Source organism: Schistocerca cancellata, chromosome 9 (genome assembly GCF_023864275.1).
Source record: "Schistocerca cancellata isolate TAMUIC-IGC-003103 chromosome 9, iqSchCanc2.1, whole genome shotgun sequence".
In the NCBI taxonomy this organism is placed as follows: domain Eukaryota; kingdom Metazoa; phylum Arthropoda; class Insecta; order Orthoptera; family Acrididae; genus Schistocerca; species Schistocerca cancellata.
The window spans coordinates 265395903-265411430 of NC_064634.1; the positions used below are offsets into that span (position 1 = coordinate 265395903).

General features: G+C 41.6%; 1 protein-coding gene across 1 annotated transcript in view; it reads right to left on the reverse strand.

The window, feature by feature from the left end:
- Positions 1 to 15528, reverse strand: part of LOC126100864 (uncharacterized) — a 56119-nt gene that overhangs the window by 539 nt on the left and 40052 nt on the right. Inside the window, exon 5 of the mRNA XM_049911531.1 lies at positions 7125 to 7245. Within this exon, the coding sequence (XP_049767488.1) occupies positions 7125 to 7245 (121 nt within the window). The remainder of the gene's footprint in view (positions 1 to 7124; positions 7246 to 15528) is intronic.

The following is a 15528-nucleotide window of genomic DNA, read 5'->3' on the forward strand; positions in this document are numbered from 1 at the left end:
GCTCAGAGCCATTTGAACCATTTGAACCACACACACACACAAATAAACGTATCACTGAAGGAACTAAATGTAAATACTTCTTTCATAAATACTAACAATTATCCAATAAGTGATATTGTATTTCAGTGATAGTTTGTGTCAGCACATGACGAGTTTTCGGTAGTGACTTAAACGCGCTTGAATTACGCGCAAGTATAGATAATGCTTGTCGCTCTACCCAATAACTGTTCTAAATTTTTGAAAGTGGAGTGGTGATTATTGGAGAATAGTCCATACATTTCGCATTTTTTGATTGAGAGTCAGTAACTAAAATACACACGGTGCTCCGCCTGTGTGGAACCATCCTTCTTTTAAAATAAAAACCGGTGTCTCTTAGCACCACAGTGGCCCTTTTGGAGCCACTATCTTGGATGCCATTCGTTTTGGAATGAGGCACATGCGACACAGACCGAAAGAGAGTTAAAAGGAAAAAAACAACTGTGTATCCCAATTGAGCAGTGCTGTAGTCACTGCCGATTATTGTCGAATTTTATATAGAGCGAGGCGAATGCTGCTGATAACGCATAAACATTTCGGGCTGTCGTCGACATGTTGGCCAGCATGTTATCAGGTTGTTGTTATTTGCTTCGCACATTAGTCATGGACTTTAACCAACACAGGAACTGGAGTGAGAGCGACAGTGCAACAATCCACTCCTTGCGTTGTGCACGTTTTCTAAACTGCAACGCTTACACCATTTTCTTCACACATCCACAAAGGTGGACATCAAATTAAATTCTGGAAACGTGGTGGCTAGTCCACTGGACCATTATAAAAAGTACATCTCTGGGGTGCACCACCTCATTACGCACTAGCTGCCTGGGCGTAGCTGGATATCCATATTCTTTGGGGATCGACAGGTTGTAGTGGCCCGGTGGAATGAGCACCGCGTACCAAGGAGCAGATATAGACCCAGAAATCAATTTCATAATATTCAACAACAGATTGATGTTAAAATTATTGTGGAATGAATTGGTACACTGATGCACTAAGGAATGAGGTTTATTTGTAGTTCTCTAAGGCTAAAGCTGCCAGTGATTTAGAAAGAGGAAGCCCTAACGAGTTATATCAAATTGAGAGTTCTGAAACCTGTGACGTCTGTAATTTTCCTTTACGAAGCTCAAACGTAGACAATAGCTGAAAAGCACCGCAATCGTATTGATGCTTTCGAGATGTAGACGTATGGTACGCTGTTGCGAATATCATGGTAGAGCAAACAAACCAACTGCGCAGCACTTCTAAAACGCTTAGTGGAGAAGAGGTTGTCGAGTATTTATTTCCAGCCACTTCTTTGGTCACGTAAGAGAAGATGATCATCCAAGGCAAAATCCAAGATGGTAGGACAGGACCCCGAGACGAAGGATGGAAAGGACAAAGTAGGAGACTAGCCAAACAGGGGCCACGCGCAAAAGACTGAGAAAACCGGAATGGCACTATTGAATGATGGATTACCAAATTTCTACTATGAAAGACAGAGTATTGAATGGTGAAGCCTGAAAATGCGGTGATAACAAATGCCCTGACAGACAGTTCAGTGGAAGAGGTATCGACATCTCTGAAAAGGGCAATCACAGACGTGGCAGAGATGAATATAGGAACAGGGAAAATTACTTCAATTGATCGACCAAAAAAGGAAGTACACAAATGTTGAAAAACAGACAGTAATATAGGAATACAGGGTATTCGATAATTCCCGTTACAAAGTTCTAGGACTTGTAGAGGGGAGTAAGTACATAATATTTAGAAAACAAACCTATGTCCAAACGTAACGTTTCTATTCTCCGATTTTTCATTTTAGATTTGTAGACAGTCCATGTGTGTTGAGGGAAAGTTGCAGAGTTGCTTGTCCTGGCATGTAACATGGTACACAGGATGATTTGTTCAAAAATGGTTCAAATGGCTCTGAGCACTATGGGACTCAACTTCTGAGGTCATTAGTCCCCCAGAACTTAGAACTAGTTAAACCTAACTAACCTAAGGACATCACACACATCCATGCCCGAGGCAGGATTCGAACCTGCGACCGTACCGGTCTCGCGGTTCCAGACTGCAGCGCCCAGAACCGCACGGCCACTTCGGACGGCTTTGGCCGCCACATCGAGCCGCTGTTGCAATGGGGCAGTACTGTTCTATACGTACAGTATGTTGGGTTCCCTTTTGTTTAGGAATAATGTAAACACGTGGTGTCTAATTGTTAACACAAACAAATTTTCTTAAGTCATAAGTGGATGTTTCTTTTTGTTTCCTTTCGAAATGTTACCTGACAACTGTGCTGCATAATATCTAATTAAATTCCTCAAGCCGAAGTGAGTTAAACATCTGAAATGAAACCCTCGTAGAACGAGTTCCTGTTCAAAATATTATGTGTTCACTCCCGTCTACAAGTCCTAGAAATTTGTAACGGGTATTTCTGAACACGTATTAGTAACTAACGAACGAGTTAAACAGGCAGTGCAGGTTAACCAGCACAAAACTGCTGTAGCAAAAATACGAAGCAATTGAAAAGGTTGTAGTCATAGTGAGATTGGTTCAGCATTTAGAGAAGTCAAAACAGCCTTACGTGAAATGCAAAGGCGACACTCTTACGAATGACAGAGAAATTGCACAGGTAAACGCAGAGGAGAGAGCTAGTAAGCGGAAAAGCTACATGGAAGGTCAGTACAAAAATGAAGATCTGGGTCACAGCGTGACAGAAAAAAAAATTGGAGTCTAGATGGCAGAAATAGAAGATCCAGTACTAGGCAGGGTATTAGAAACTTTCCATACTATCAAATAAGGTGGAAGACATAGATAACATTCCTTCTTGGTTTCTAAAATCATTAAGGGAGTGTTACACAGACAATTGTTCAACTTGGTTTATAAAGTACTGGAAATTAAAATTGTTACACCACGAAGATGACGTGCTACAGACGCGAAATTTAACCGACAGGAAGAAGATGCTGTCATATGCAAATGATTAGCTTTCCAGAGCATTCACACAAGGTTGGCGCCGGTGGCGAGACCTACAACGTGCTGACATAATGGAAGTTTCCAGCCGATTTCTCATACACACAAACAGCAGTTGACCGGAGTTGCCTGGTGAAACGTTGTTGTGATGCATTGCGTAAGGAGGAGGAATGCGTACCATCATGTTTCCAACTTTGATGAAGGTCGGATTGTAGCCTATCGTGATTGCGGTTTATCGTATCGCGACAATGCAGCTCGCGTTGGTCGAGATCCAATGACTGTTAGCAGAATATGGAATCTGTGGGTTCAGGAGGGTATTACGGAACGCTGTGCTGGATCCCAACGGCCTCGTATCACTAGCAGTCGAGATGACAGGCATCTTATCCGCATGGCTGTAGCGGATCGTGCAGTCACGTCTCGATCCCTGAGTCAACAGATGGGGACATTTGCAAGACAACATACATCTGCACGAACAGTTCGACGACGTTTGCAGCAGCAATGACTATCAGCTCGGAGACCATGACCGAGGTTACCCCTGACGCTGCATCACAGACAGGAGCGCCTGCGATGGTGTACTCAACGACGAACCTGGGTGCACGAAGGGCAAAACGTCATTTTTTCAGATGAATCCAGGTTCTGTTTACAGCATCATCATGGTCCCATCCGTGTTTGGCGACATCGCGGTTAACGCACATCGGAAGCGTTTATTCGTCATCGCCATACTGGCGTATCACCCGGCGTGATAGTATGGGGAGCCATTGGTTACACATCTCGGTCACCTCAGGTTCGCATTGACGGCACTTTGAACAGTGGACGTTACATTTCAGATGTGTTACGAGCCGTGCCTCTACCCTTCAATCGAGTCCTTCGAAACCCTACATTTCAGCAGGATAATGCACGACTGCATGTTGCAGGTCCAGTACGGGCCTTTCTGGATACAGAAAACGTTCGACTGCTGCCCTGGCCGGCACATTCTCCAGATCTCTCACCAATTGAAAACGTCTGCTCAAAGGTGGCCGAATGACTGGCTCGTCACAATACGCCAGTCACTACTCTTGATGAACTGTGGTATCGTGTTGAAGCTGCTTGGGCAGCTGTACCTGTACACGCCATCCAAGCTCTGTTTGACAATGTCCAGACGTATCAAGGCCGTTATTACGGCCAGAGGTGGTTGTTCTGGATACTAATTTCTCTGGATCTAAGCACCCAAACAGCGTGAAAATGTAATCACATGTCAGTTCTAGTATAATATATTTGTACAGTGAATACTCGTCTATCATCTACATTTCTTCTTGGTGTAGCAATTTTAATGGCCAGTAGTGTTGGAGGTACTTCCTGTTGACATATAACCATATTTTTCCTGGAGCTATCATGGCCAGTAAATGCAATAAAATTAATATCTCTTATGCAGTAACCAACTAGAATAATATTAAGAAGAATGGCACATAAAAAGTGAAGCTGTGAGGTCGGATATAGAGTCGGGCTTCGGTACCTCAGCTGGTAGACCACTTTCACGCGAAAGGCAAAAGACCCCAATCCGAGTTTCCGTCAGGCGCACAGTTTTAATCCGCCAGAAAGTTTCTTATTAGCGCACACTCTGCTGCAGAGCGAAAATTTCATTATGGTTAGTAAAGTTTAGAATCGCTTAGATGACCCACAACAGTTTGGCTTTAGTAAAACCAAAGGCACCGTAAAGCGAGATTGGGTACTGCGCCTAATAATGGAAGGAAGACTTAAGAATACCAAGACAAGGTCATAGGATTCCTGGATCTAAAAGAGCGTTCTCCAGCGTAAACTGGTACACGACATTCGAAATTCTCAAGGAAATATAAGGAAGTTATAGGGAAAGAAAGGCAGTATGCAGTACGCATAAAAGCAGAAATGGAAAGTAAGAGAGGAAGATCACACTTCTCGGATTAAAAAGCGTGTAAAATACACGATTGGCCTCTCACTCATACTGTTCAACTTATACATCGCAGATAAAGTGGAATAATTCGAAGAGAGTTTAAGTAGTCCGAATTCCTTCATGGTAAAAGGACAGCAATGTGAGGTTTGGTGTTGATATATCCCTAGTGTTGTTGTTGTCTCCAGTCCTTAGACTGGTTTGATACAGCTCTCCATGCTACTGTATCCTGTGCAAGCTTCTTCATCTTCCAGTACCTACTGCAACCTACATCCTTCTGAATCTGCTTAGTGTATTCATCTTTTGGTCTCCCTCTGTGACTTTTACCCTCCACTCTGCCCTCCAATACCAAATTGGCGATCCCTTGATGCCTCAGAACATGTCCTATCAACCGATCCCTTCTTCTAGTCAAGTAGTGCCACAAACTCCTATTCTCCCCAGTTTCATTCACTACCTCCTCATTAGTTATGTGATCTACACATGTAAACTTCAGCGTTCTTCTGTGGACCACATTTCCAAAGCTTCTATTCTCTTCTTGTCCAAACTATTTATCGTCCATGTTTCACTTCCATACATGGATACACTCCATACAAATACTTTCAGAAGCAACTTCCTTACGCTTAAATCTATAATCGATGTTAACAAATTTCTCTTCATCAGAAATGGTTTCCTTGCCATTGCCAAGCTACATTTTATATCCTCTCTACTTCGACCATCATCGGTTATTTTGCTACCAAAATAGCAAACCTCCTTTACTACTTTAAATGTCTCATTTCCTAATCTAATTCCCTCAGCATCACCTGACTTAATTCGACTACATTCCATTATCCTCGTTTTGCTTTTGTTGATGTTCATCTTGTATCCTCCTTTCAAGACACTGTCCATTCCATTCAACTGCTCTTCCAGCTCCTTGCTGTCTCTGACAGGAAATAGTGAACTGAGAACAGAATATGGAATTAGACGCATGGCGACTTTAAAGATGAGCAGCAGAAGTGAAACTAGCGAAAAACTTAATCAACATTGTAGGAATTTCGATACTTCTGAAGGAAATTAACACGTATCGAAAAAGCAGGGACCAGATAAGAGGCACACTGGCAAAGGCAAACGGAACATATGCGGTCAAAGGAGTTCCATTGTGATCGAACATCTATCGTAATATAATGAAGAATTTTCTGAAAATCTATTCTTGTGGAACACTGTTGTATGGAAGTAAATCAGTGACTAGAAAAGAAAAACAAAAGAAAGACACGAGCAAAAATGATAGCGGAAGGACGTTAAACATTAAGCGGATGGATAAGATAAGAAAATAAGAGGTTGTCTGGACATCGTCGAAGTGGGAAACATGTGGTAAGGATTGAAAGAAGAAGAAACATTATAATAGTGAATGTGTTAAAGACACCATTTAATTAGTTCCTTGATATTTGAGTGAGATGTAGAAGGTAAAGAGTTTGGCAGGAAGACAGAGTTTGGAACAAACCGAAGATTGAGGACGCATGACGCAAGTGCTACTCTGAGATGAACAGTTTTTTACTGGATAGGAATTCTTGGCGAGCCGCATGACACCAGTCAGAACACAAATAAAAAGAAATAGCATAGCTACGTACAACAAGGAAAAGAATAATATGATTTCGTCTGGCAAGAGTAAACGATGCGGAAGAGCAAGAGACTGAACTCAGTGCTTTTAATACATGCGTGTGAATTCTTAAATGACCAAACTTCTGAGGTCATCGGTCCCTAGACTTACACACTACTATAACTTAAACTAACTTATGCTAAGAATAACACAGACACCCATGGCCGAGGGAGAACTCGAACCTCTGGCGAGAGGGACCGTGCAATCCGTGTGACGTAGCTCCCCTAACCACGTGGCCATTCCGCATAACTTAATGTTTCACCAGCCCCCATCCCCTTTCTTGTTTGCATTACAATACACAGCGAATTTTAAAATCAGATAAATATGGCATTTACGTTGGGTAGTTGGCTGCTTACAAAATCAAAGGACCGAGACTGTGAGAAAGCAATACATTTTTGTGCCTTTTGTGCCTTTCCGGAATTTTGTTGTGTTGTGGCGAGGCAAGATATTTGTTTTTGGAGATGCTAGATTCGAAAACAATGTTACCAAAACAGTATTATGCATAAAAAAATCGTAATACCTAACAAACACTGTTTTAATCTACCGTTGGGTTCCCGTTTGATAGTTGCTCTGGGATGATACAATTATTTAATAGGAACTCACTTTTCTTAGCGCATTCTTCAATTTCCTCTCTCAAGGTTGTCCTAGGCTGTTCTCTATCCTTTAGGAACTTGTCTGCTTCTTTGAACATAGCGTCTACGTTGAGGACCCCTTCCGACGTAATCTGTAACAAAGGTTGATTGCATTGCAACATAAGATTATGCAGAAGGTATATCCAGATATTATTTGTCTCAGAGCTTTAAATGAATAGTAATGAACAGTTAGAGACCCACAATATTAATCGATATTAAACAGTAACAGGAATTATTTCAAAAAACAAAAAAAAAGAGACTCAGATCTCCCTTTTGTTACCACAATGTGTGAAAGAGCTTAGATGAACGAAATGTAGCCACGTTCTCTCTGACAGTACGTAACACTACCAAGAATGATTCCCTTTAGTTTCCATGTTGAAGATGAAGGGAGAGAAAAAGTATATGAGGATATTGGAAGGGTAGTACAGTATGTGAAGGGAGATATAAATCTAATAGTCATGCGGGACTGGAATGCAATTGCAGGAGAAGGAGTTGAAGAAAAGGTTACTGGGGACTATGAACTTGGGACAAGGAATAAAAGAGGAGAAAGACTAACTGACTTCTCTATGAAATTTCAGCTGGTTACAGCGAAGAATCTCTTCAAGAGTCACAAGAGGAGAAGATTTTTCTTGGAAAATGCCATGTTCTAAGGGAAGCTTTCAGTTATATTACGTCATGGTCAGGCAGAGATCCCGGAAGCAGATACTGGACATCAAAAGTCTTGTTAAAACGTCTTGCACAAGATGTGTGACTGTAGATGCACCGTTCCTCACACAATCAAGATACAGTTTTAGCTCGACGTAACCAAATCGTTCCGTTATCCGACAGGTCAAGATAAAGGAAAACTTTTCTAGCAGATCGATGTAACCGTTTCCGTTGAAGGAACCGTCAACTCAGCCAAATTACTGGTGAAACACCACCGGCACTTCAGATCATCTCTGTCAGTTTCATGAAGCTATAGCGCTAGTCCTCCTGAGGCCCTATGCGAAAACTACGCGGGAAGTATTCTGTCCTTAGCGGTGAATCACCAACGTCTTATATCCCAAATTTATTGGAAATACTTTAACATAGGGTTAGCCAAATATTCTCAATATCGTGGTTTTCTATTTTGAAACGCGTTGGTAATGAGTACCTAACTGGTAACAAGCGTACTTTTGTCGTGAGCAACGAACAACAAGTAACAAATATTCTGGTGCATCATGGTCCGTATCTCAATTGGTAATAAGGGAAACTTATATTATCATTTCGTTCACCATATGTATATCTGTCTTTCTGACTATTAAGTTCCTTTTTTCTCAGCTACGGATAAAGACATTAACATAAAATTTGTATCACTCCCTAACCTGTACGCCCCCTTGACTTCGTTAAGCTTTTAAGCTTGTAAGTCAATGCTCCAAAAGAAATGGGTCTTTTCTCTTCTCGCAAGCCCTCTCATCAAAAAATATAGGTTGTATAGAATCATGAAATTTGCCAAAAAGCAAGGTTTCATGGTTCAAGTAAACGTTAAAATCCGAAAACTCTTCATTTGTAAAGATATCGCAGAAATACTATTTTACTTCAGAAACTTAAATTGCATTCGTATACCGTCAGAAATCTCAGGAACTGGTCTAGGGATTTCGACCTGTTTTCCAGAGATAGGTAGAGTGATTCACGAGGATGGTATGTGTATTTAATTTACATGTGTTTCGTGTTTATATGCAGAGCTACGATAACGTGATGTCCCCTGCCGCAGTGAAAACAATGTCATTACCAACTAGCGTCGAATTTTACTAATGATCGACCAGAACAGACGAATTCATGCATCTGCAATTTCTAATTAGAATAGTATGTTAATACAACACGAAAGTTGATAAAATAAATGAAAAATTACAATAGCGGTTCAGAAATTAACAAAAAAAATAAATTTTATGTCTTGGAATTTACGGGACTAGTATCTTGCAATTTTCGATATCAATGAAAGGCAGACATTGCGAGATTCTCGATTCCCAGGAAAACTAAGTTTGTATGAGGGCGAGTCCTGTTCCCTCTTGCCCAGTTTTTTTATTTTATTTATTTATTTGAAGTAATTAACCATCAATTTGTGCGGCTATCTCGTCTCATACGTGGCTCACAATTACCAAACGCGCCAAGTAAGAAACTTTCATCGTGCTTAACTATGTGCCTGGTTATTCTAGTCGTAATTTTAAAAACAAATTTCATAAGATATACGTGGTTACTTTTCATATAAGACCTATGAACTTACCATTTGCTTGCTATTGAGTGACTATTTCTCTGTCCCGGTTAGGTTCTGTGAAATGTAATGTCCATTAACTATATTTCGAACTTCATATGAATAGAAAATGCACATTTCGCAATACATTACAGGGGTAATGCGTTGTAGGAAAATCCATTATATGGAAAAATCGATTTGGGGGAGTCTAAGACTCCTGTCTTGTAAGTGAGTAATCAGTAGTGATTCGATGTTAAGCTGACTTCATATTGTGTACAACTCGAAGATGTGTAGAAAAGCTGGACAATAGTGAAGGTTTTTGTATACGTTAGCACGTGTTTGTCATAATTTTGCAGAGCGTTAAACCATCATATTGTTTTCATTAGACGTGACCCAGTCATCAAGAACCGGGTCGGTGGGAGACGACTTCATCACCAGAAACGAAAAATGTAAACCAGGTGGAGATGTCGTGGTGACCAGGGTTGCCTCTCCAGTGCGTGTATCCACCTCGTGAAACAATCTTGTGTATCAGGCAGACTTTGACTCAAAGGAGGATAATAATACTTTCGCAGTCGCGCTGCTCTCCGAATCTGTCTACCTATGAATGGTTTGTGCCCCTTAGAAAGGTAGGAGAAGGATTTAAATCGGAATCTGTTTAGTTACTCAAAACTTAAAAAACGTTTACGAAAATCAACGCTCCGCACATAAGCGACGTTCTTATAAGACTCGAGAAGAAATATATCGGCTGCATATTAAAGAATGTCCTAATGTTGGAGTGTAATAATTACCATGCAGTATACGTGCCGGACAAGGGTTTTCGTTGATTGAATGTGCCTATTAGAGTCTTAGAGAATAGCTGCTGCAAGGCGGAATATGAGTGTTCTCAGTAACTCTGAAGTAATAATGCGTCCATTCAACAGGGGGCGTTTTGTGTATTATAGTTTGCAAGACTGAGTTTATCCGCCCTAACCCAAAAATATTCTTCGTTTATATCCTCTGCCTAAAGAGAAATGATGTTTAAACAAGAGCCCACATCGACCCTTCATCCCTGATGAAACGGTCGAAAGAAGTCGGCAAACGTTTGTGCGGCGTCCACAGAAGTCTACTCGCTACCCAAGCTACGAACTTGCAGTACCTCGTATAACAGTTCGGTGAGTGTTATGATGACATTTGATATATTAACACCACAGACTGCAAGTAGAATAAGCTCTCTGCGCTATTTGTAAAAGTAAGCGACCTGACTTCAACAATGTTCTGCCAGAAGGGCTAGTAGAAGTTAGTTCTTAGTAATTAAGGTATATTTCACGTTAGCGCTAAAGCGAACAGACACGATGTCCCCGTGAGGAAGCTTCAGAATCCTCGTACAGCTGTTGAGCCTGAAACAGACTCGCCTAAAGTGAATGATTTCTTTCTAATTTCTTAAGGAAAAGTTTATGGTGCCTATGTATATGACGTGAATGTGGTAACTGGAAAGAGATACCATCGAATGCTGCAAACTTTCATATTGTTACTATGCGAGCAGGACGCTGTTGACTTCATCTTCATATTCCAGGAGGACTGAATTCCACCACACTGTCACAGCAAGGTACAACAATTACTCAATGAAACAAAATGATCCTTTGGCATTATTTACCGAGAGATCCCGTCGGCCGTGCTTTTTTAAAGTCAGTCTATTTGACGACACTTCAAAAAATTACACATCATGGAAATTAGATGAAATTATGGGGAAAAGGCAAAAACCCAATCTCCAAGTGAGCAAAACCTGCAACCGGCTGGGAATCAAACCCTTAAGCCCGCGATCCAGAAGCAACGAGGGTATCACGTACACCACGAGCTCTCAACAATAAGCTGACCCAGCTCTGGATAAGCGCACGGGACTAAGAGACCGTGCACTACATTTTTGGCCTTCAAGATCTCCACACATTACCCCACTCTATTTTTCTTGGGATGCTATGTGCTGGGAACTGTTTTCATCCCTACTTTACCGCGTGACCTAGATGAACTAAATTTAAATGAGAGCTGTAGTGAATTCAGTCGACGTAGATATGTTTCATGGAACTTAAAAAGAATTTATTTCTACATGATTATTGAACTTCACAGCAGCGTGCCTAGTAGAGGTTCATCAAATCAGGTTCAAACTCTCTCTTTACTATACCACTCCTGATCAGCCAGCTGGAAGAACGAACACTTAAATCTTTCCGGGCGATCCCTCATTTCTCTTGTTTTATTATGATGTTGTGCGCGCCAACAAAATATTTCCGCATTCGGAAGAGAAAGATAGCAATTGAAATTTTCTGAGGAGGTCCTAACTCTAGGAGAAACGGCTTCTATATCCACATCTACATCTACATGGATACTCTGCAAATCACATTTAAGTGCCTCGCAAAGGGTTCATAGAACCACCTTCACAATTCCCTATTATTCCAATTTCGTATACCGCGCGGAAAGAACGAACACATATATATTTCCGTACGAGCTCTAATTTCCCTTATTTTATCGTGGTGATCGGTTATCCCTATGTAGGCCGGTGTGAACAAAATATTTTCACATTCGGAAGAGAAGGTTGTGAATTGCAATTTAGTAAGATGATTCCGTCGCAACGAAATACGCCTTTGTTTTAATGATGTCCAGCCCAGATCCTGTATCATTTCTGTGCCACTCTCTCCCGTATTTCGGAATAACACAAAATGTGCTTCCATTCTTTGAACTTTTTCGATGTACTCCGTCAGACCTATCTGGTAAGGATCCCACACCGCGCAGTAGTATTCTGAAAGAGGACGGACAAGCTTAGATTTAAGTAGTTCTAAGTTCTAGGGGACTGATGGCCTCAGATGTTAAGTTCCATAGTGCTCAGAGCCATTTATTGGTCGATAAACGACAGCTTCATCTGCAAACAACTGAAGACGGCTGCTCAGATTATCTCCCAAATCGTTTACATAGATATATATCACTACCTTGGGAACGCCAGAAAACACTTCTGTTTTGTTCGATGACTTTCCGTCAGTTACTATGAACAGTGATTTCTCTGACAGGAAATCACAAATCCAGCTACGTAACTGAGACGATATTCCATAAGCACGCAATTTCACTACAAGGTGCTTGTGTGGTACACTGTCAAAAGCCTTCCGAAAATCCAGAAATACGGAATTGAACTGAAATCCCTTGTCAATAGCTCTCAACACTTCATGTGAATAAAGAGCTAGTTGTGTTTCACAGGAACGAAGACTTCTAAACCCATTTGACTGTGTGACAATAGACAATTTTATTCCAGGCAATTCGTAATGTTTGAACACAATATATGTTCCAAAATCCTGCTGCATATCGACGTTAACGATATAGGCCTGTAATTAAGTGGATTACTCCAAATACCTTTCTTGTATGTTGGTGTGACCTGTGCAAATTTCCCAGTCTTTGGGTACGGATCTTTCGTCGAGCGAACGGTTGTATATAATTGTTAAGTACGGAGCTAATGCATCAGCATACTCCGACAGGAACCTAACTGGTATACAGTTTGAACCAGAAGACTTGATTTTATTAAGTGATCTATGCTGCTTAACTACTCCGAGGATATTTACTTCTACGTTACTCATGTTGGCAGCTGTTGTCGATTCGAATTGTGGAATATTTACTTTGTCATCTTTTGTGAAGGCATTTCGGAAGGCTGTTTTTAGTAACTCTGCCTTGGTAGTCTTTGATAGTATCTCCATTGATATCGCACAGAGAAGGCATTGAATGTTTCATGCCGCTAAGATACTTCACATACGACCAGAATCTCATTGGATTTTCACCCAGGTTTCGAGACAAAGTTTCGTTGTGGAAACTGTTATAAGCATCTCACATTGTAGTCCGTCCTAAATTTCGAGCATCTGTAAAAGATCGGCAATCTAGAGTATTCTGCGCCTGTTTAAATTTGGGATGTTTGTTTCATTGTTTCTGCAACATTGTTGTACCCCGTTTTGTGTACCAACGATGATCATCTCCGTCGTTTGTTAATTTATTTGATATAAATCGCTCAATTGCTGCCGATACTATTTGTTTGAATTCAAGCCACATCTGGTCTACACTTGTATTATTAATTTGGAATGACTAGAGATTGTCTCTCAGGAAGGGGTCAAGTTAATTTTTATCTGCTTTTTTGAATAGGTATAATTTTCGCTAATTTTTGGAGGATTTGGGTATTACAATATTCAATCTCGCTACGACAACGCTGTGTTCACTAATTCCTGTATCCGTTTTCATTCTCGTTATTAACTCAGGATTATTTGTTGCTAAGAGGTCGAGTGTGTTTCCACAACCGTTTACTATTCGCGTGGGCTCATGAACTAAATGCTCGAAATAATTTTCAGGGAATGCATTTAGAACAATTTCAGATGATATTTTATGCGTACCTCCGGAATGAAACATGTATTTTCGCCAACATATAAAGAGTAAATTAAAGTCACAACCAAGTATTATCGTATGAATCGGGTACGTGTTTAAAATCAAACTCAAGATAACTTTGAACCTTTCAGCAGCTGTACTACCTGAATTGGGAGGTCGGTAAAAGGATCCGGTTATTATTTTATTCCGGTTGCCAACAATGACCTCTGCCCAATCTAACTCACAGGAAGTATCTACTTCAATTTCGCGACAATTAAACTACCTCTGACAGCAACAAACACGCCACCGCCAACCGTGTTTAGCCTATCCTTTTGGAACACCGTTAGATTCTTCGCAAAAGTTTCGGATGATCTTTTATCAGGCTTCAACCAGCTTTCAGTTCCTATAACGATTTGAGCATCAGTGCTCTCTATTAGCGCTTGGAGCTCTGGTACTTTCCCAACACTGCTACAATTTACAACTGTTATACCAATGGTTAAAAAAAATGTTCAAATGGGTCTGAGCACTATGGGACGTAACATCTGAGGTCATCAGTCCCCTAGAACTTAAAAATACCTAAACCTAAGCAACCTAAAGACATCACACACATCCATGCCCGAGGCAGGATTCGAACCTGCGACCGTAGCGGTCGCGCGTTTACAGACTGAAGCGCCGGGAAACGCTCGGCCACGCTGGCCGCCACCAACGGTTCCTGTATCTATGTTCTTCCTGTGATCGGCTTCCACCCTTTGTGACAAGCCCTTCTTGTATTTTCCCAAGACCCTCCAACCTAAAAAACCGCCCAGTCAAGGCCACATAGTCCCTGCTACCTGTGTAGCTGCCTCCTGCGTTTAGTGGACACCTGACCTATTCAGCGGAATCTGAAACCGAACCATCCTTTGGCGCAAGTCGAGGAATCTGCATCCTACACTGTCGCAGAACCGTCTGAGCCTTTGATTCAGACCCTCCACTCGGCTCTGTACCAGAGGTCCGCAATCGGTCCTGTCGACTATGCTGCACATGGTCAGGTCTACTTTCATCTTGCAATCAAGACTGGCAGCCTGTACCACCTTTGTTAGCCGCTCGAAACCAGAGAGAATCTCTTCTGATCGAAAGTGACACACGTCATTGGTACCGATGTGAGCGACCACCTGCAGTTGGCTACACCCTGTGCTCGTCGTGGCATCCGGGAGAATCCTTTCCACATCTAGAATTCCACCCGGTATGCACATGGAGTGCACATTGTCCGTTGGATCTCCACGGCCGGCCCACAACAGTGGTGCCCATCCACTGCAGCCTCAAGCTGTGTAACCGAAGCTATCAGAGCCTGAAGCTGAGAGTTAAGTGTCACCAACTCGGCTCGCATCCGCACAGAAGAACTGATGTCCCTGTTCATACTAAACGCTGCGGAAAACTAACCTATGCATATAAACGGACTATCGGCACCTGCTGCGCAACTGTGCTGTAGACCCTGTCGAAACCGCAGGAACTGTGTCTAGTAACACGCCGAGATTCAAAAACCTAACTGTCGAAGCACTCAGCTGAAACTAAATAATTTGCCCCTGATTAGGAACTTTTAATATGTCACAAAAACGGTTTGCTTTCCGACGCAAACGAAAACGCGAGAACTGTGCCTGGAGATATTAAATTTACACGCAGAAACACAAGAAACTAAACTATTGAAGCACAAAGATGATATAACAAAATTTGCTCCTGGTTACGAGCTCGTAAATGTCACAAAAGCGGTTACTTCCCTGTTGCTGCGTCTGTCTCGGTCGACTACTACAGAATGCTTCGTTTTAATAAC